General features: G+C 35.9%; 1 protein-coding gene across 4 annotated transcripts in view; it reads right to left on the bottom strand.

Annotated features, from left to right (window-relative positions):
- Positions 1–23,140, bottom strand: part of slc7a1a (solute carrier family 7 member 1a) — a 41,795-nt gene that overhangs the window by 7,528 nt on the left and 11,127 nt on the right. For 3 of the 4 annotated variants that reach the window (XM_030155026.1, XM_030155028.1, XM_030155029.1), the window contains exons 2-8: positions 11,545–11,827; positions 10,606–10,788; positions 7,405–7,563; positions 7,104–7,281; positions 5,022–5,155; positions 2,480–2,702; positions 517–656 (exon numbers count right to left, since the gene is read on the bottom strand). In XM_030155026.1, the coding sequence (XP_030010886.1) occupies positions 517–656; positions 2,480–2,702; positions 5,022–5,155; positions 7,104–7,281; positions 7,405–7,563; positions 10,606–10,788; positions 11,545–11,827 (1,300 nt within the window). The remainder of the gene's footprint in view (positions 1–516; positions 657–2,479; positions 2,703–5,021; positions 5,156–7,103; positions 7,282–7,404; positions 7,564–10,605; positions 10,789–11,544; positions 11,828–23,140) is intronic. The other variant, XM_030155027.1, reaches the window with a different exon arrangement.

Here is a 23,140-nt window from a genome sequence, read left to right as displayed (position 1 = left end):
ATTACAGACAGAGATGTAAGAAGTGAGTTTGGGGCTGAAAACGGTGTGAGGGGATGCTGAACTGGTGCTTAATATTTGATGTTGCAGGTGCAAACATGCAACGTATCCGTCTTGAATACTGAATATTGTGGTCCACATGCTTTCACTCTTTGTTTATGTAAAAACTTGACCTTTTTTTTGTAACTTAACCATGCATTTTAGTTTGGTATTAATTTCCTAATAACAACACTGGGATGCAGTTTGAGGAAAGGCTCAAAAGGTTGTGCAAAGTCAAGAAACAAACATTTGACCCATGTTAATTCAAACTTAAACAGCCAGAAATACACCTTTTATACCAACCTGGCCATTTAAGTCTGGAAAGGATGAGTTAAAGACAGGTTATGATGCTTTTTTCATGCCTGAGCTGTCTTTCTTAAGAATATATTGGCACGCTAGAGCATTTTTAACCCAGCATGGCACAGCCCAGCAGCATGAAAAGAAGCTTCACGCTGGAAAACATGCGTGTTAGTTTCTCACCTGCCCCTGCGCCTGAGGTTAGGGTTGCAGTTAGCGGGGTTTTGGTGCGGGGGCTGATCTCAGCCATGAACTTGAAAAGCAGCCCATCGTCAGCCATAGCCCAGATGACACGAGGTATGGGGAACATAGCACCCAGCAGGCTACCGTGGAGGGGGATATACAGTATCCACACTTACACTCAAGAGATACCGTGAAACATGAAAACATGAACAAACACACCAGCTCACACACAGTATAAGAGGATCATCACACAGAATACAAACATTTATGCAATGTAAGAACCACAGCAGCATGCACAAACAATGATTTAGCCATAAACACACATCTAAAGGATCTAAAGTAGCGGTACTTTAACTATGACCTAACAAGGTGTGATGTCAAAATAATATCAACATTATATGTTATTACTTCTACTCTATCTATTAACCCTTTCATGCATAGTGGTCACTACAGTGTACAGTTATTCAAAGCTGTTCTCTTGTATATTCATGGATTTTATTGTTTTAGTTCCATATCAGCCAACACAGTGGATCATCCCATACACTGATATTCATACCATTACTGTAATTTTGCTGTTCTAGATAAACCTGATCTGCACTAACATGTTTGAGTGTAAATTAGTTGTTTGTTATTATTATTAGACTGTAATTAACAGGGTTTTTTTAACAAAAAGTTGTGGTTTTTTTGCATATTATCTTCATAAAGTGAGTAATAACTAGTATTAGAGTATATTAAAATGTGACAAAACATCAGATCAGTGGCATTAAAAAAAATGATACCATAGTTTTCACACAGTATGTCAGTAAATACATGTTTCTTTGCTTCAAAAATTAAATGCATGGTGTCTGGCTGAGTGGACATTTTTGCAACTCCATGAAAAATTGGTTCATAAAAAAACATTTGAATGGCATTGTTTTTTTTCATGCCTAAAGAGGAATTAAAACACTCAGGAAAATATCTTGATTAAGGTTCTCATAACTCATGCATGGAAGGGTTAAAGCCTCCTCCCTGTCTATATTATTTTTCTTTTATATATTGGTCTTTGTTCTGTATTTCTACAATTCATTATCATCCTGTTCGTCACTGCTTATTTGTTCTTATCTTATCTTATCTTATTTTATCTTATCTTATCTTATCATACCTTATCTTATTCTAACTTATCTTATCTTATCTTACCTCATCTTACCTTATCTTATCTTATCTTATCTTACCTCATCTTATCTTATCTTATCTTACCTCATCTTATCTTATCTTATCTTACCTCATCTTACCTTATCTTATCTTATCTTATCTTATCTTATCTTACCTCATCTTACCTTATCTTATCTTATCTTACCTCATCTTACCTCATCTTATCTTATCTTATCTTATCTTATCTTATCTTATCTTATCTTATCTTATCTTATCTTATCTTATCTTATCTTATCTTATCTTACCTCATCTTATCTTATCTTATCTTATCTTATCTTATCTTATCTTATCTTATTTTATCTTATGTGCATCTTTCTCAAAATTATAGCTAAAACTTGCAGTTTGATGTCAGTTTGAATGACAAAAGCACAATTCAGGTTTGCAAGATGTAACATTGAGTAAAGTATATTCATTATGTTCCAATGCAACAGCTGCAACAATATTAGGACACATAGTGATAAATGTGGTGTTCACTGTATTTTTCTGAATTTAGAAACATTTGATATAGTAGATAAATCAATAAAATATGTAACATAAGCCCAGTGATTTTAGATATGATAAAGTGGAAATGTTAGTTATGATACCTATTGCTATGACATTGTTGACTCTAAAGCTTTGGCATATTATTGATAATTTTCTGTTTTTAACTAGGGAATCAAATGCCTTCTTAAGTCAAATACACTCAAATACACTGTATTCACTCAAATGTGTCCTGTGTTTGCATTTAAAGGTGTGTAAACGCTGTCCTGTGTGGGTGTGTGTGACCGTTTACCTTGTGGACAAAGCACAAAGAGAGCCGACAGCCACGGCGTACTTGGCCCCGCCCCATCCCACATATTTGAAGGCTACAGGCAGAGGGCTGTTGCTGTCCAGCAGGTAGTATGGCATCATGAGGGTGAGGGCAGCAGAAACACCGAAGTACGCCACGAAGCAGATGAGCAGAGAGGATACGATACCGATAGGGATGGCTCTCTGAGGGTTCTTCACCTCTTCACCTGAGATGCAGAAGACACACAGAAATGCGTAAAGATGGACTCTTTACCGGCTGATGCAACTGCTGCATTTTAAAAGAAATGCTTGTATTTTATTTTAGGAACACAAATGCTCTGCCTTGGGGAATTTTCAAGCTGGATCTGATGTTTTTAATCCGCTACATGATACAGAGTCTGTGTGAGATGATAAAAAAAATATAATTAAAGCATGATTATACCAGATTTTGACGTCTACATATCATTTACTGTTGGCATTTTGGCATAATTCAACATTGAAAACCAGGCAAACGGATGAATTTAAGAACCATTTTGCATGGTATTTTGCAGCAGTTTGAATAAGGAGCTTATTTTCCCTTCGCTATTCAGCTGCAGGCGATTATGCAACAGTTCTACTTTGGTGAACACTCACGTCTTGTACTACATTGCGATGATTGAGTGTGTATAACACTTCCTGTTTTTTCCTCTGCCCTACTATTCATTACAGCTGACAGCTACTTATTGGCCTAGATTATTTTAGGGTGCAGGCACTAAGAGAACAACAGCGGCATATGTATATGTATGTTATGTACATTCCCAGAAGACAAGGTTGTCAGGGTGTGTGTGTCAGATATGCCCCTACAAGCCAAACTAAAGCAATCATTCATGGTGAAGACAGCGTTAGCCAATAGGAATTCAGGAAATAGAGGGGTGGGATATGCCGGGGGACTACAGGAAAGGCAGCTGGAAAAAATCTGGAACCTTTCTGCCTTTTGAAACCCAAACTCTAACATTAACTTACCTGAACTTGAACTACACTGAAAACACAAACCCATTCACAGGTAAACATCAGCACGGAGGTGAAAAACACAGGGGGGAAATGTGGTTTACTCTTCTAAAATACATCAGAGTGCTTGGCGATTTTCCAAGAGCAGATTTAGGCCAAACACACAAAACTGCATTTTTTTCCTCTCTCTGCCTTGCCCCTCTTATGTAATACTCCTGGATGTTTAGACAAGCTTAGGATAGAAAATGTGTCGACCGCAGATCCAATTACAGCCTCCCCCCCACCCCCACTCCAAAAGAGAAACATACATGAGCGCAGGAGTGGACGGGATGTGAGAAGTGGGACAAAGAGGTGAAGAGGGATGTTCTACACTCTACAGCAGGGATTCTCAACCTTTTTTCAGTGATGTACCCCCTGTGAAATATTTTTTGTCAGCCAAGTACCCCCTAACCAGCGCAAAGCATTTTTGGTTGACAAAAATGACTTAAAACAGAGTGCCGTGCCATCAGTGTCTGATTTATTCAACTTTGGAACTCCATTTGTAGTGGTCTCTCTTGAACAATTTGGAAATAAAAAGATATATGTCATGCGTTGACGGTTATGTTGATTTAGTTCAGGGGTTTTTGGGCTCTTTCTGTTTTATTTTGGTGATGGTGGTCACTTTCCTGTTTTTGTCTGCACGCTGTCAGTCTTGTCTCTGTCTTCCCTAATCCCATCATTGCTTTCACCTGGTGTTCCTCATGTAATTGCCCACACCTGTTTGTGATCCCACCTTCCCTATATATTCTTCCCCTCTCCCTTTGTCTGTTGTCAGTGCGTCGTCTCTGTGATCTTGTGAAGACCAACTAGTGTTAAGTAACTTGAATCTTGTACCTCGTGTTATCTACCTCAGGCTTTTTAGTTCTTATAGAGTACGTTGTACTTCTCTTTTAGTTCATTGGGTTTTTTTTAGGTTTATGTAGAACACATTGTGCTTTCTCTTTTTGTTTATCCATTTTTGTACTTTTGAAATTTTTGTTAAATAAATCCCTTTTGACCACTGATCCTAGAGTCTCGTTGCATTTGGGTCCACACTGTCGTGCTTTAACAATATAACTGAAAAAAGAAAATAATTAACTTAATTATAAATAAAGATTTGTGCACATAAAAATAATTATCAACATAAAGTGTCCTCCTTTGGGATCATAGTAAAGATCTGTTCTCAAAAAGAATTACGCTTCAACCACAACTCCATTGTTTGTGTTCTCAAGTGATTGGCAGGTGATGCTAGGTGGCATATGACAGGTTGGGTCGAACCATTCTGGTATGGGGGAGACTCTGGGTTTTAAGGATGCTGAAACTGAATAGCCTACTGAATATAAAAATCCTTTTATGAACTTGTATATTTTCCTGAAATATTTAATTAATTTAATAATTATTTTTAAAGGATTTTTGCATGGATGCTACTTTTTAAATATATTTTAAAATCTCACGTACCCCCTGGAGTGCCTTCATGTACCCCCAGGGTACGCGTACCCCCATTTGAGAACCACTGCTCTACAGCATCCTGTCAGACTGACCTGTGGTGGCGATGCAGTCAAATCCCACAAAGGCGTAGAAACAGGTAGCAGCTCCAGACAAGACGCCTGTGAAACCGAACGGCATGAAGCCACCCTCTCCTAAACTCTCTTTGGTTGGAAGGATGTCTGTTAAACTTGATAGGGAATAAAAAGAAATGTGAAAAAATTAGCAGAAGTAGCATCTATTGGGTGACACTGTGTTTATAGAAGATTTAATTCATCCAAATTATTATACTTGCTACTTAATAATACACTGGTTAACAATGATTTTGCTCCTGGGAGAAAACTACTTGACTTGACTTAACTACAGGGGTTGGACAAAATAATGGAAACACCTTAAAAAATCAACAAAATATAATTTAATATGGTGTAGGTCCGCCTTTTGCGGCAATTACAGCCTCAATTCTCCGAGGTATTGATTCATACAACTTGTGAATTGTTTCCAAAGGAATTTTAAGCCATTCTTCAGTTAGAATACCCTCCAACTGTTTTACAGACGATGGCGGTGGAAATCGACGTCTTACTTGAATCTCTAAAACTGACCATAAATGCTCAATAATGTTGAGGTCTGGGGACTGTGCCGGCCATACGAGATGCTCAACTTCATTAGAATGTTCCTCATGCCATTCTTTAACAATTCTAGCTGTATGGATTGGGGCATTATCATCTTGAGGTGAAGGTGTTTCCATTATTTTGTCCAACCCCTGTACATGTGGTGCAGCAATTCCAAATCTGAAATAAGAATTTCTCCAGCACAGGTCAATATATAGCCATTGGCAAGTGATCATGCCAGCATTTTTGTTCTATCAATTTCAAATGATCAAAATTCAGTTGGTTTTCAATACCTGAAAGAAAAGTCTATTGCAGTTCAAAGCTGAAATCGATAAATTTCATTGGATCTCTAAGTGGAGAAGTCATTAGTGATCCTGCATTTTGCTAAAATGTCAGCTCTCTAGAATTAACAGCTTGAGGTTCATCTGTGCAAGAGGTGCAAACATTTCTGAGCAACAATAGAGCCTCAAATTATGATCAACTAGATAGGTTACAGGATGTCCTCCACTCTAAGTTTGGATGATTTTTTTTTTTTTTTTTCAACCCAGACCTGATGCCAGTTACTGTTGGTTGGTCCAACAGGAAACTGTCACAGCCCACAAGCACAAGATGAAGTGTCTGAAGTTCTGGAACAATTCTGAGCCAAGCTGACAGACTCTCATCACTGGGCTTGATGTTCAATTCTATAAGTAAAATGCCACAATATAGCACATTTTATCTTCAATTTGGGGCAGCCATGGCCTAGGAGGTAGAGCGAAGGGTTGGCAGTTCGAATCCCGCTCTGTCCTAGTCAGTCTGTTGTGTCCTTGGGCAAGACACTTCACCCGCCTTGCCTCCAATGTCACTCACAGTGGTGTATGAATGAATGTATGAATGTTCGGTGGTGGTCAGAGGGACCATTTGGTTCAAATTGGCAAAAATTGGCAGCCACGCTTCAGTCAGCTGGCCCCAGAACAGCTGTGGCTGCAAATGTAGTTTACTACCACCAGAGTGAAAGTGAATGAATAATGGATCAATAATGTAAAGCACTTTGGGTGCCTTGAAAAGCACTATAGAAATCTAATCCATTATTATTATCAGTTTGTAAAACCACAATAAGATGCATTGGTATAAGATTGGGAAATTGGTGCATTTACATGTCACATGATGTGCTGGAAAAATTCTGAAAACAGATTTGGAATCAACACCTGATTTTGTCAAGATCAAGTTAGAAAAGACTTTTTTTTTTTTGGCTTGTTTTCTGTTTTGTCCAGTGTTACATAAGTAATAGCAAGTTTATGGCAAAGTCTGTAGATTTTCACAATTAACTTAGGGCATTGTTCCCTGAAACATACACTAGTAGCATTACATGTTATGTGTTATTTGGGTGGAGGTATGAATCTGAAAAATATATGCAAAAACAAAAAAACATGGTGGATTTAGAATGTTTTTAAAAAAGGCTGAAAAATTCAGTAAAATTTCAATAAAACAAATAGTGAGATGCTGGACGATTCAAACCTATTATTCTAGTGTGTTTGTACATTTCCTTACTTGTTGCTGGAGTCACTTGTGTAATTTCCACGTAGAATCTCATCAGGGTCTATCTGCCAGTTTTTTAACGTGCCTTTGACGAGGCCAGAAATCACCATGAACAACAAGACTAGGATGTTGATACAAGTAAACACCTTGTTCACCATTGCTGACTCTTTCACCCCAAATGCCAGCAGACCTTAAGAACAGACGGGGAGAAGAGGGAAAATAATAGGGTGCACAGATAAATAAAAATGACATAATATATTTCCTCCTAAAGAAACAACACAAAACAGACACTGAAAGATAGATGTTGCTGTACCTGTGAGGGTGATTATGATGAGAACAGCAAACATGTCAGGGTATTCTGCTAATACACCTGGTGCATTCATGGACATGTACTGTCTGCAGAAATGCTCTATGTGCTTCCCTATTAACTCATCAAAGGTAGCGCTCCATGCACGGGCCACGCTAGAGGTACCTGAGAGAAACATCAAACAACAATGGATTCACATTTTCTCAAAAACACCTTAAAACTTTTTTCTACGCTTGTAATTTTGCACAGAATGGGTACTTGTAAAGAATAAAATCCCTGTAATCCATATTTGAGTATTGTATTATTTAGTGTTTTGAATTATATTTGAAGTATAGGTCAGTTGTAGCTACATAGGATTTCAGTGCTCCTGTGAGTTTTCATTCATTCTTTCATCTTCTCAACCTGCCTTAACCCTTTTATGCATAGGCCACTACACTGGACAGTTCTTCTCCAGCTGTTCTCTTGTATATTCATGGGTTTTGATGTTTTAGTTCCATATCAGCCAACACAGTGGACACTTACGCACCATCCCATACACTGACCTTCAGACCATTACTGTAACGTTGCTGTTCTTGATAAACCTGATCTGCACTAACATGTTTAAGAGTAAATCAACTGTTATTTGTTAGACAAGAAGTTTTTTTTGCATATTATCTCCATGAAGTGAGTAATTACTAGCATTAGAATATGTTAAAATGTGAGAAGATATCAGATTAGCAGCATTAAAAATGTTTTTATTTCATTGTTTTCATATCACTTTCTGATATTGGGTTTTAAACATTTGTTTCTTTACTTCAAAAATTAAATGCATGGATATTTTTGTAACTCCATAGGAAAAAAAAAATCATATTGTTTTTTCCATGCCTAAGGAGGAATAAAAAACACTGAAGAAAAAAATCTTGACTAAGGTTCTTACAGTTACTGGTCACTACAGTGGACAGTTGTTCTTCAGCTGTTATATTGTTTATTCATGGGTTTTGTTGTTTTAGTTCCATATCAGGACTCTTATGCATCATTCAAAACACTGCAATACATACAATTACAGTAACTTTGCTGTTCTTGATAAACCTGATCTGCAGTAACATGTTTTAGTGTAAATCAATTGCTAATTCTTATTAGACTGTAATTAAGAATTTTTTTTTTTTTTTGCATATCCTCCTGAGACCCAGCAATGCATTTTGTCCTTTGTAGGGACAAAATTTGACAGTTTTACTTTAAAAATGCTGTCCATTGCAATGGACATTCCATTAAAAAAAATCAATAAATAAAAATAGTTTTAAAAATGTATCTGAAAAAAACTGTTGCATGATGCAGCTTCCAATCAAGACAATTTTTTAATGTAAAAAAGCTAAAACTGTCCATTTCCTGGGTCTCAGAAGGATTTTATCTCCATGAAATGAGTAATACCTAATATTCGAGTATGATAAAATGTGAGAAAACAGTAGCAATTTAGCAATTAGCAGCATTAAAAATGCTTTTATTTCATAGTTTTCACACAGTATATCACTTTCTGATGATGATTTTTAAATAAATATTTCTTTGCTTCAAAACTTAAATGCATGGTGTCCAGCTGAGTGGACATTTTTGTAACTCCATCAAAAATACGTTCATAAAAAAAAAAAAAAAAATCAATTGCATTGTTTTTTTCATGCCTAAAGCAGAACAAAAACGCTCAAGAAAAAAATATTGACTAAGGTTCTCATAATTCGTGCATGAAAGGGTTAACCTCACTAGGGTCACGGGGGGTGCTGGAGCTTATACTCCCTATGACATATAGAGATGAACAACCAGTCACACCAATGGGAAATTTTAGGTTGATCAATTAACCTATCAGTGCATGTCTTTGGATGGTGGGAGGAAGCCAGAGTACCTGGAGAGAACCCACGCAAACATGGGTAGAACGTGCAAACTCCACACAGAAAGAACCCTGGTTGGAATCAAACCCAGCTGTGAGGCGACAGTGCTATCCACTGCACCACTCTGTCACCCTTCCTGTGGCTTTTGCAGCATTTAAAATGATCTGAAAGTTTATTTTATTCCATAAAAAGAACCCTTTAGACTCAGTGTGTGGTTTATAGTGATATCTAGAAGTGAAGATTTGCAATTCATTAAATACACCCCCATTGTCATCTAGAGTGGACGCAAAGTTCCGATCTTTTTCATCAGGATAATAACTCCCAAGAATAATAAGTGACGGTAATGTACCTCCACGCTGTGCACTGCCCAATAGAAAACTCAAAAATATGCTTTTCTCACCACTTGTATTCTTTGTTGTGTTGTTTCATAATTGTATCCTTTGCATCCTGCTTGGATTTATTGTTGATGTGTTGAATAATGAAAATGACAGTTTGTTATTTAAGGAAATGCTATTGTTTCTTTTAGCACATCTGCATTTATTATTTTAATGTCTTGTCTGTTTTTACCTGGACCCTGAGTTTGTTATAAAGTTTGACTGATTGATATTAATCAAGCAAAAAAACAAAGATATTTCACTTGTTGTCATGGAAATATTAACTTTTCTTTGTCTTTTCTTCTGCATACAGGGTGGGGAAGCAAAATTTACAATGAACATTTAGTTGTTTTTTCTCAGCAGGCACTACGTCAATTGTTTTGAAACCAAACATATATTGATGTCATAATCATACCTAACACTATTATCCATACCTTTTCAGAAACTTTTGCCCATATGAGTAATCAGGAAAGCAAACGTCAAAGAGTGTGTGATTTGCTGAATACACTCGTCACACCAAAGGAGATTTCAAAAATAGTTGGAGTGTCCATAAAGACTGTTTATAATGTAAAGAAGAGAATGACTATGAGCAAAACTATTACGAGAAAGTCTGGAGGATACTATTAAAGAAGAATGGGAGAAGTTGTCACCCGAATATTTGAGGAACACCTGCGCAAGTTTCAGGAAGCGTGTGAAGGTAGTTATTGAGAAAGAAGGAGGACACATAGAATAAAAACATTTTCTGTTATGTCAATTTTCTTGTGGCAAATAAATTCTCATGACTTTCAATAAACTAATTGGTCATACACTGTCTTTCAATCCCTGCCTCAAAATATTGTAAATTTTGCTTCCCCACCCTGTATACGTACAACTTCAGTTTAAATTCATATAAACTCAAATTTATATGAATCTAAACAATTAATCAACAACAAAAGAAGTCAAAAGAACACAGACAGAAAAGAATCTACTGCACTCACCAATAATATAGGAGAGGATGAGATTCCATCCAGTGATGAAGGCCCATAGTTCCCCTACAGTCACATATGAGTACAAATATGCTGAGCCTGTTTTAGGAACACGAGCTCCAAACTCAGCATAGCACAGACCTGCCAACACTGACGCTAAGGCAGCGATGAGAAAAGACAGCACAATAGCAGGCCCTGGAAAATACAAAAGACCACAATGTCAGTGCTTGGATCATACGCTTCTCTATACATCTGATCATTTAAAACAGGGGTGTCAAACTCATTTTAGTTTATGGGTCACATTCAGCTGAATTTGATCTGAAGTGGGCCGGACCAGTAAAATAATAACATAATAATATAGAAATAATGTTAACTCCAAACTTTTCTCTATGTTTTAGAGCGAAAAAAGTTAATTTACACTATGAAAAGGTTTACATCTACAAACTATCCTTTCAAACAATGTGAATAACATGAACAAACTGAAAAAATAAAAGTAAATTTAACAATATTCTTCCTCAGTTTATCATTTACACATTTGCATTATAATATAAAAAAATACACCAAACATTTAATATCAGGCAGAATCTTGTTAAAATTGTACTTACGTCTCTTAAGACATTTCAGGTTGGTCATATTTGTTCAGGTTATTTAAATTTTTTGCGAAATTATACTTTGTTTTAGTGTAAATACATGAAAATATTTACATTTACAAAGAGAAAAATTTGGAGTGGTCATTATTTTTGTTATTTTAATAGTATTTTACAAGTCCCACCCACTTGAGATTGAATTGGTCTGAATGTGGAACCTGAACTAAAAGGATTGTTAATATTCTAGTGTAATTTTTGGATTTCACAAATTCATCCCAAGGGCCAGACTGGACCCTTTGGAGGGCCAGATTTGGACCCCGGGCCACATGTTTGACACCTGTGATTTAAAATAAGGTCGTCTTACCTGAGTTTACTCGAGCCACAGCACCGGCGAGCACATACACTCCAGCGCCCAGTGTGCTGCCCACGCCCAGGGCCACCAGGTCGAATGTGTTGAGGCATCGGGACAGACGAGAATCCTCTGAGTTACAGTTCACCACCTTCACCCTCAGCAGCTGCTTCCCGAAACGCAGAAGCTTCTCCAACGCCATCGATGACAGTTTGGCCTCAGGGAGGGGAGGGAAGGGGAGGGGGAGGGAGAACTTCGGCCCGGGTTCAGAGGTCACAGGGGAGAGGTTACACACGCCCTAGGAAAAGACGAAGGACACCAAACATGAAGGAAAAAGAATAAAATAATGTTGGTGCCATATTTTTGTGTGATTTTTGTCAACAGCTCTGAACAAACCAGCTCACATATGGAAATGTGGTGCAAAAATATGAGAAAATTAATACAAAAAATAAACAGGTCATTACAACACTACACTACAGACTGATTAACCCTTTCATACATGAATTGTGAGAGAAAAATCAAGATTTTTTTTTCCTGAGTGTTTTTACTCCTCGAGGCATTAAAAAAACAATGCGATAGAAGTTGTTTTTATGAACCTATTTTTCATGGAGTTGTAAAAATGTCCACTCACCTGGACGCCATGCTTTAAATTTTTGAAGCAAAGAAACGTATTTACTGATAAACTGTGTGAAAACTATGAAATGAAAACATTTTTAATGCAGATAATCTGATGTTTTCTCACATTTTAACATACACTAATACTAGTCATTACTCACTTCATGGAGATAATATGCAAAATAAAATGTTTAAAAAAAACCCTGTTAATTACAGTTTAATAACAATAACTAGCAATTGATTTTCACTCAAACATGTTAGTACAGATCAGGTTTATCAAGAACAGTAAAGTTACAGTAACGGTATGAATTGCAGTGTATGGGATGGTGCATGCACTGCAAAAATCTAAATCTTACCAAGTGTATTTTTCTCATTTCTAGTCAAAATATCTCATCACACTTAAAATAAGACATAATCACCTAAAGAGTAACATTTTTTTTGCTTAATTCAAGCAAAAAAAAATCTGCCAGTGGAACAAGTGAAAATTATCTTGGTAAGATTACTTGAAATCAGATTTTGCAGATCTATTGTCTAAAAATAAGTTCTTATATCTAACTGAAAAGTGACTCTTTAGGTGATTATGTCTTATTTTAAGTGTGATGAGATATTTGGACTAGAAATAAGAAAAATACACTTGGTAAGATTTAGATTTTTGCAGTGTGAGCGTCCACTGTGTTCGCTGATATGGAACTAAAACAACAAAATCCATGACTACACAAGAGAACAGTTGTCCACTGTAGTGACCACTATGCATGAAAGGGTTAAATTAATCGCAATTGTAATCACACTTAGAAATATGCAATTGCACACCACATAAAAAACAAACAATAAAAAAACTTAATTTAGCAAATAGGTTCTGTATTCCTAACCGATGCAGTGAGTAACTTCTCATTTCTTCACCCATAAAGTCCCAGTGGTATTTTTGTGGCAGTTCCCAAATTCATTTTTCTCTATATTAAACCTTTCTTAAGTAATTTATCACCATTTATTGTAAATTTATCATCTTTAGTCTGAGTTTTTTCAGTGTAAAACATGGATTTTCCTATATTTAATTTATTGATCATGCAGACGTTCGTTAAAGCTCAGAATAAAGTTGAGCTATTATATCAAAAACAGAGAAAAGTGAAGAAAACTAAAGAAAAAGTGACTTTTTCAATAAAATCTATCATTAACTGAACATAAAAACAAATGTGTCCATCCACTGTCATTAATCCAACTCCATGGGTTTTACTGATGAATCAGTGTTGTAGAAGATGACGGTGTTTCCACTTTCACGATGGAGCCTCTGAACGTCCACATGGGTCATATCTGATGACCATGAGAAGATGACAAATTGCATTTTACACCAAATATTTACATGTATTGATAGGATTAGCAGATCAACAGGTATTAAACCGTTTAGATCAGTAGATGATTTTGGTCACCAGTGGCTGTTTGGGTCTTTATGTGTTAAACCAGGGGACTCAAACATATGGTCCGGGGGCTAAATGTGGCCCGCCAAAGGTTCCAATCTGGCCCGTGGGATGAATTGACAAAGTGCAAAAATTCCACAGTCAAGGCTGTCGAACTCACTTTTGTTCAGGTTCCACATAGACCAACATGATCTCAAGTAAAATAATAGCATAATAACCTACAAAAAATAATGAAGTCATATTTTCTTCTTGGTTTGATTTAAAAAAAAAAAATCATATTACACTACGCTTATAAATAATGACAACTTCAAATATTTGTATTTGCTTTAGTGCAAAAAATAACATTAAATTATGATAATATTTACATTTACAAACTATCCTGTAACAATAAAATGTGAATAACCTGGACACATATGAACAACCTGAAATGTCTAAAGAAAATTAAGCACAATTTTAATAATTTTCTACCTGTTACTCAGTGTTTAGAGTCTTTGTAGATCCGATCCATAATGCACATGTAGAAATGATAAGTTGAGGCATAATATTGTTAAAATTGCACTTATTTTTCTTAAGAAATTAAATTTTTTTCAGGTTATTCACATCTTTTTTGTTTGGATAGTTTATAAAAGTAAGTATTTTCATAATTTAATGTGGGTGTTTTGCACTAAAACAAAGACAAAAATTTGGAGTTGTCATTATTTATAGGTTATGATGTTATTATTTTACTGGTCCAGCCCACTGCAGATCAAATCGGGCTGAATGTGGCTCCTGAAAGAAAATGAGTTTGAGACCCCCGGGTTAAACAAATATCATTTTGATAGAGCGCATAAAGATTGGACTGTGTTTTAATGGAAAAGGTCATGTGGTCTGATGAGTCCTGACTGACCCTGTTCCAGAGTGATCAATGCATTAGCAGCAGATGAAGTGATTACCCATCATGCCTGTATTGTGTTCACAGTACAAGCCTTGGGGGCAGTGCTATGATCTGGGGTTGGTTCAGTTGGTCAAGTCTAGGTTCAGCAACGTTGTGTGTCCAAAAAATTAGGTCAGCTGAAGGCGAATGTACTGAATGTCCATGTCTGAGCATCAGTGGATTTTTTTTCTTCCCTTCCAAGATGGTAACACCAGGATTCATAAGGATCAAATTATGAAAGAGTGGTTCGGGAATGTGTGAAACATTTTCACACATGGATTGGCCACCACAGTCCAGACCTGAACCCCGATGAGAACCTTTAGGATGTGCTGGAGAAGACTTCAACACAAGATATTAACCAAAAATTAATGAAAAAACTCTGGGTGGAAATAAATATGGTGACATTTTTTTTGTAACATTACATAAGCATTGCATTGGATAAACAATACAACAGTGAATGCAGTTTTCAGGCTGTAATTCTAAAGTCCAGATCAAAGTTCTAATAGTTTTGGATTTTTCATTATAGTTTAGTTTTATTTCGTTTTGACTTTTTTTTCTCTAATTCAGTTAGTTTTAATTTGTTTTTAGAGCAGGTTTGCTAGTTTTTATTAGTTTTCTTTATTTTTTTTTTTCCTAAATGCTTAGTTTTAGTATTAATTTTAGTTTTGTCGTATCTTTTATCTCCTTCTCGTATTCAAACAAATCCCAGACAGGACTCTGCTGCTTTCTCCCAACTTTAGTCTCCATGTTTCCAGGTAGAGTGGGGACCAGAAGACGACTGGAAACCACAAGTGACAGACCGTGAAGTACCATATGGTGCTGCTGGCTAAAATTGTTAGAGCAAAATAAATTTCTTTCGTATCAATCCGACATTGACAAAGACGAAAACGAAGGGAATTTTATCCACAATTTTTATACATTTTAGTTTCGTATGCACACAATACAGTTTCAGTTAGTTATCTTTTTTTTTTTTTTTTTAATTATAGTTTTTATTTATTTCAGTTAACGGTAATGTTTTTTCAATTCTAGTTTTCATCATTTCGTTAGTTTTCGTTAACGATAATAACCTTGGTCCAGATATAGGAGTGTTTCGGATGATCCAAATGCAGGGTATTTCATGGTGACAGTGAGCAGAGGCAGAGGGAGGTACTGTGTAAGATATGCAAAATTAAAGTCAAAACAGTTTGTGTTTTTCAATGTTTACATTCCAGCTGAAAAAAAAAAAAAATCAAAGTCTAACATCACAATATTTGTAGTATCAGAAAAATATTTTTTCACAAAACTGTGCAGCCAAAAAAGTACTGTACAGAAAGCTTAATCATCTTAATATGGCACCTGTTTAAAGGAAATATTTAGACTCATTAGAAGCATAATGTAAACAGAGGTTTAGCGCTGTAGATTGACTAAGGGTGGGTCATATTAGGACACTGTTTTCTTGGTTGTTATGTAACACAATCCAGCTCCACAAGATGCAAACACTAGCCAAAAACTGGGGGTGTATAGGGATAATCCATCTTATTTCTGGATGCATGTATATTGCTGTCACCTATTACATAATGGGATGCAACTCACAGTACGTATTGCAACAAAAAGGAAAACATGTTTCTTGAAGCATGCACATTGCAGGTGTTCCTCATGCTTCATTATCACTTATTTTTGTATCTGCACAAACATACAATTCATAACAGAACGGAACAATGTACAGTACGCTTATGTAAATTATCGCTGAACAAATAGTACGGACACCATCTGGAAACTCTCTCTTCCCTCTGGTGGAAGGAATATCTTTAGGTCAGTAAACTCTCCAGCATCCCATGCACATTCCCCAGTGCTGAGCTCACTTACTGGGATGAGGAAAGAAAAAAAAAAACCTAAAGGGCAGATAGAAAGAAAAGGGGGGGGGGGGAATAGGGGAATATAAACAGTAGCCTGCAGTGATTTGAATTAAGCTGTGGTGTGGAGGTCTAGCAGACGCCCTGTGATATGCCCCATGGATGGAAAAGGTAGACTGGGGAATTCAGTGAGTGGCGTATAGCAGCATAACAGCACCCACCCCACCACCCCACAGCACCACCCATCTCTGGATAGTGGCAGCTTCCCAGAACCCACTGAGATGAAGACATAAACTCAGAAAGGTCATGCAGACAGTAACACTCTAAGCACTCCTCATGGAAGCTAACAGATAAAGGTAAACTGCAGTTATAATCTAGCCTTTCTTATCCTTCATTAAATGTTTTAATATATTGGAGTTACACATATTGAATAGTACTAACCAGTGTTGGGGAAGTTACTTTTCAAAAGTAACTTTTGCTCATTGCTTCTTACTTACTTTACATGGTTGCCCTCTATGGAAAGTAACTTTTTATGTTACTCATTACTTTTACGTTACTTTTATGTTGCTCAGCTTTGGGCAGAACCACATATCTGTTCCTAAATGTGTAGGGCAATATAAAGTTCTACTATGGAGGATATAACAGGTATTTCTTTTGTGCTCTTCATTATAAAAAATGCCACAAACAGAGCACCTGACAAGAAAACATTAGACTACTATAGGCTTCAACACCACCACAAAGCCCTATCAAACAATATGAAATAACATAGCCTCGATACATCTTATGGGCATATAGGTGAACACAAAATACATAAGGGTTTATCATTTTTTTGACCAACTCTTGTTTAGTTACCTGGTGAAACGAGGTGAAATAAGAACCTGTGACTATTGCTCAGGCGCAGCTGTTTCACTACCGGATGTTTACATCGAAAAGAATGTATTTGCACACGCCCAACGGTTTGGAGCATGCACATAATTCTTAGGGCACAGATGTCAAACATGCAGCCCAGGGGCCAAATCCGGCCCGCCAAAGGGTTCAATCCGGCCCATGGGGTGAATTTGTGAAATGCAAAAAATTACACTGAAGATATTAACAATCAATGGTTTTACTTTAGGGCCCATATAAAGCCTTACTTTAGTCTCAAGTGGGTCAGATTAGTAAAATACTATCATAAAAACCTACAAATAATGACAATTCCAAATTTTTCCTCTGTTTTAGTGTAAAAAAAAAAAGTGAAATTACATGAAAATGTGTAAATTTACAAACTAGCCTTTCAAAAAATATGAAGAACTAGAAATGTCCTAAGAGAAGTAAGTGCAATTTTACTAATATTCTGCCAGTTACTAAAATATTTTGTGTATTTGCAGATCCATTGTGATCTGTAAGTTTTAATGCACATTTACAAATGATAAGCAGAGGCAAAATACTGGTAAAATTGCACTAATTTTTCTTAATAATTTCAGTTTTTTCATGGTTGTTCATGTTATTTTAAAAAGACAGTTTATAGATGTAAACGTTTCCATAATGTAATTTTACTTTTTTCACTATAAAACACATTGAAATGTTTGGAGTTGGCATTATTTATATATTATTACATTATTAATTCACTGGTCCAGCCCACTTCAGATCATATTGGGAGGATATGGCCCCTAAACTAAAATGAGTTTGACACCCCTGTCTTAGGAAAAAAAAAACTTTGGGGAAAAAATTGTCACTGTCACTTGTCAATTGACACTTGTCAAATCTGTCCCTACGAAAAATAACGTTAGTTACCAAATTTTCAGTAGTAACCCGTCACAGTACTTTTTACCCCAAAAAAGTAGTAACATTAAACACAACGCTGGCATTAACCCATAAAGACCCAGTGCTTCTTTTGTGACTGTTCCAAAATGAATTTTCCTGTTGATTTAACCTTTCTTAAGTGATTTATCACCATTTAATATGGTTTTATCCTCTGCAAGTTGCATTCTTTTCAGTGAAAATCAAGTATTTTTCTATTTAATTTACTGATCATGTAGATGTTCATGAAAGCTCAGAGTAAATTCAAAGGTTATTAAATCAGAAAGAGAAAACAAATAAAAAGTGACTTTCTCAGTAAAATCTATCATTAACTGAACATAAACTCAGTGTCTCCATCCACTGTCACTGTCATCCACTGTCAGTGTTGTAGAAGATGATGGAGTTTCTACGTTCACTACGGAGCCTCTGAACATTCAAATGAGTCATATCTGATGACCATGAAAAGATGATAAACTGCATTTTACACCAGTTATTTACATGTATTGATAAGATTAGTGGATCAGAGGTTATTAAACACTTTAGATCAGTTGATGATTTTGGTCATCCGTGGTTGTTTGGGTCTTCATGGGTTAAAGTACTTTTATTATATACAAACACACATGCATTTAAAGATTTAGCACAGTTTTCCTAAAATCCAGAGGTGAGCAAACCATTTCTTTTAGAAGGTTAAAGCTTCATTTAGGCTGTATGTTTCGGCGGAAGACCCTTAATAACCATGAGATACAATATAATCCTAGTGATCTTAGATAAAACTACTCTACCACCTCGTCTAGACTCTGTTTTCAGACCTTAGAAAATCCAGCCAGTGGAAAAGAAGAGGAGATAACATTTGATAGACATCTGTAATGACCAATCGCTGTCAGTCTCAGATGCTTCTTTACTGTAGAGACACTGAGGTTCATTACAGAAGCAACATCCCAGCAACACTAACTGTGATATTTTGGTTTCACTCTTCGAGAGCAGCATGAAACTGTGCTGTGTCATGTACAGTATCTTTACTGACAGTCTTACATAGAGAGCTGCACGAGGAGGGTGTGTACTATCAAATTCTGCCATTTCTTCTTGATATCTATGTATTGCAGCTTTAAGGCGATTTGACTGACTTTTACTTTTGATATCATGCAAAAAAATGGAATTGAAAATTATTTCTGTAATGTTTTGTAAGAGAATTAGATCTGCAATGACTCGATTGTTAAAGCCATCAAAAATTATGTACTCATTTATTTATTTATTTATTGATTAACATGTTTCTTCAGCTTCTTTTTGTTAAGTTTAACAGTTTACTTGCAACGTACCACGCTGTCACTTTACAGACCCATGTATATTCATCTATGCAAATCTATAGCTGACGGTTTACACACATCTTAACATGCAAAGCAAAAGCCAAGATAAAAAAAAAACAAAAAACAAAAACAAAATTAACTCATTTAAAGCACTTAAGTTATACTAAAAAAGACTCAAGTAAAACAACAAAATCTGCACAAAAATACAGCAGTGTTACAATATCGGTGACCCTATCCTAAGCCTCTTTCATCACAACTGCTGCAATTATTTTTATAGTTGTACAACTGACAACTATTCTGATATTAGATAATAAGTTTGAGTAATTTTTCTTGAGAAATCAGAGATGGAAAACTGAAAATCTTCGGCAGAATATTTGAAACCATCATGTTAGGCGTTGGAAAACACATTTTCACCATTTTCTGACATTTTATAAACCAAAATAATTACATGATTAATCTAAAATATAATCAACCAGTAAACTGATATCAAAAATAACAGTGTTGGTTTAAGCCTTAATATAAACTGAAGACATACTGCGGCAAATATGTAATATGTAATATGCCCCGAATGTGCAGGTGTTTGTTAAATAATCATACTGATATATTCATTAAAATCACATACAGTAATCAGGAAGGTGGGAAGTCTCAAGGAATTCAAGGACTCTTAACTATTAACCAGCAAAGACCAGTGCTACTTTGTGGGAATTCCTAAATGATTTTTTCTCTATATTTAACCATTTAAGTGATTTATAAGATAAGATAAAGATAAGATAAGATATGCCTTTATTAATCTCACAAGGGGAAATTCCAGGTTTACAGCAGCAAAGCACAAAAGCACACAAGAGCAAAAGAAGTGTAAAATCAAATATAAAGACAAATCAAGAAGGCTATATCGGCTAAAATTTACTTAGGGGGTCAAATGAGTGGCCATTTTTGTCAAAAAAAAAAAAAAAAACAGTTGTAAGAAATGCATAGAACTGTGTTGAAATAATGCTAATACATTTGTGCACAGACTACTGATATTATTTGACAGTGGAAGCTATATTTTCAGAAATATTGGATTTTGAATAGCACGTGTATGTGAAAACTTTTGCTGGTGGACGGACGTGACATTACCCATGATGCTCTGGTCAGTACCAGTACTTTATTAGTAATAAACTTATAGACTTACTTATATACTTACTATTGCTAATTCTCCTCTCATTCATAAATGTCAGTATTGTGGGTCTAAAACAATAACAGCTGACACAAAAACACAAAATGTGGCAGTGGATGTGACGTGGTTGTTACAGATCCCATCATACTGATGCTCAGCAGCCATGTCACCGTTTCCGCAAATGATCCCTGTGCAAAAACTAGTATCAGAATTATTTATTGTATAGTTTATCATCATACTAAAGAGTAAATAACAATATAGAATTGTTATTTCTTTATAAAAATGCTTATTATTAGAAAACTGTTGATTTAAAAAGTGACGTGTGACATTGTTAATGTATGTTTTGGCGTAACATAAGCAGGATGGATCAGCACCATACCCCATATTGCAACCTGTAAAAATAAAATGTGATATGTAGGATAAAATCTTGTAAGAAAAATTGGGGAATCTAAAAGAAAAGAATATTTGTTTTTCAGGTAAATTCAGTTCAAATATAACTTGGCCATTTGTGACATGAAAATATAGCATTAATTGTGATGAAATTGGACATTTTTGACCTGAAAACATAGTTCATATGACCATCAACATGTTGCAACAGAACTGAAATCCTGTAAATTTGCATAACTTGCATTTACCAACACAAAGTTCCTTTGGGGATTCACTTATATTGATTTCTTATGCACAAAACATAAAGAAGACCTCAAAGCAAATTTTAGCCGAATATATACTATTTACAGCTGTGCACATGCTGATCATTTCACAGGTTGGATAGGGAATAGCACCATTATCACCACTGATTGCAATATTATCCTGCTTATTTTGTGTGCGTGTTTTTTTTTTTTTTTTTTCAGTATAAATCATGTATTTTCCTATATTTAATTAACTGATCATATAGATGTTCATAAAACCTCAAATTAAAATTGAGGGATATTAAATCAGAAACAGAAAAAACTGACAAAAAAAAAAGTAACATTTTCCAGTAAATCTATCAAGAACTGAACATTAAAACAAGTGTCTCCATCTACTGTTATTGATCCAACTCCATGGGTTTTACTGGTGAATTAATATTTCCATGTTTTCTACAGAGCCTCTGAACGTCCAAATGGGAGATATTTGATGACCATGAAAAGATGACAAACTGCATTTAACACCAATTATTTATATGTACAGGGTGACCCAAAAAAACAGGAATTTTTGAAGTGCGTACTGTCAGACATGAGCAAGTGGCAGCACTGCAAGACAGTGACCTTGAGCAAGTAAACACACCCCCATTTTAGTAACCATTGGCGGCTGTGCGAGAATTGTTCGGTAACCGTGTGATCTCAAGATTCGGTAACGTTCCCTGGCCCCCTAGATCGCCAGATTTGTCCGTTTGTGACTTTTTTTCTTGTGGGGCTATCTCAAGAGTAAAGTGTACATGACTCGACCAAGAACTCTGGATGAGTTTAAAACAGAGAATTCAGGATGAAATTCACAGTATCCCAGCTGAGATGTTGCAGCGGTCAATGAGGAATCTCAACAGCAGATTTCAAGAATGCATTCGTACAGGAGGACGTCATCTACAGGAAGTAATTTTTTTTTAAAAATGAAAATTCCATCATTGTTTCTTAAATGGCATGTTTTAAGGTTTCAATTACTATGAATAAAATATTTTTCTTCCATCACTCTTGGTTTTATTGGATTGTTAAAAAGTTCCCGTTTTTTTGTGTCACCCTGTAAACTGTTTATAATATTAAACAGTTTAGATCAGTGGAAGATTTTGGTCACCAGTGGCTCTTTGGGTCTTTATGGGTTAAAAAAGTGCAAATTAAAAATGCAGTTACTCGACTAAACCGCTCTGAGCTCATAATCTAGTGCAAAAACTCAGCAGCTGATTACTGCAACAGATACTGAGGAACATTACGATAAAATCTGGTAAATTCAATAAAAAAAAAAAAAAAAAAAAAAAAGCTTAGTGCGTAAATTCTTCTTAAAAATCCAAGAACACACACACAATCCTAGCAGTAGCAGCAGCCTATATGCAATGACCTTCTTGACCCCTGTGTGACCTGGTACACGGGTTATGCAACTGCAAAGTCAACATAGAGCCTTCTATCCACACATATTAGCAGAGACCAAACAGTGGCACCTTAAACGGACAAAAATGTGGGAACTCAAAATAACCTACTGTGGTTAAAACAGGAAGCAAAACCAAATGCTGCTTGTGATGTCGCGTGTCTCAGCTGTCATAATAAGACACTTGCCTGCACCTGCATCAGTAACACACACTCAGTACTTACACCAACCCTCAGATGTACTTCACCTGTTGATCTGGGATTAACATCAGAAACAACGATGACAGACAGAAGCACTGAAACGTATTACTTAACTATTCTTCCAGCTGCTATAAAGACTGCTCGTGTTTGATGACTGCTGCACGGAAATAGAACCTGGAGGAATCACATGGCTCGTCTATTCCAAGCAGCTTCTGCCTCTGCTACTGAGCCGTCAAACGCACATGCACACGTAAAAGCACGGGAGAAATGTGGCAGTTATGCCCATGGAAACATAAATGAATGTACTTTTAATACCTCCACATGCCCAGTAACACTTATATAACA

Source organism: Sphaeramia orbicularis, chromosome 14 (assembly GCF_902148855.1).
Source record: "Sphaeramia orbicularis chromosome 14, fSphaOr1.1, whole genome shotgun sequence".
NCBI lineage: Eukaryota > Metazoa > Chordata > Actinopteri > Kurtiformes > Apogonidae > Sphaeramia > Sphaeramia orbicularis.
This window is presented reverse-complemented; position numbering and strand designations above follow the sequence as displayed.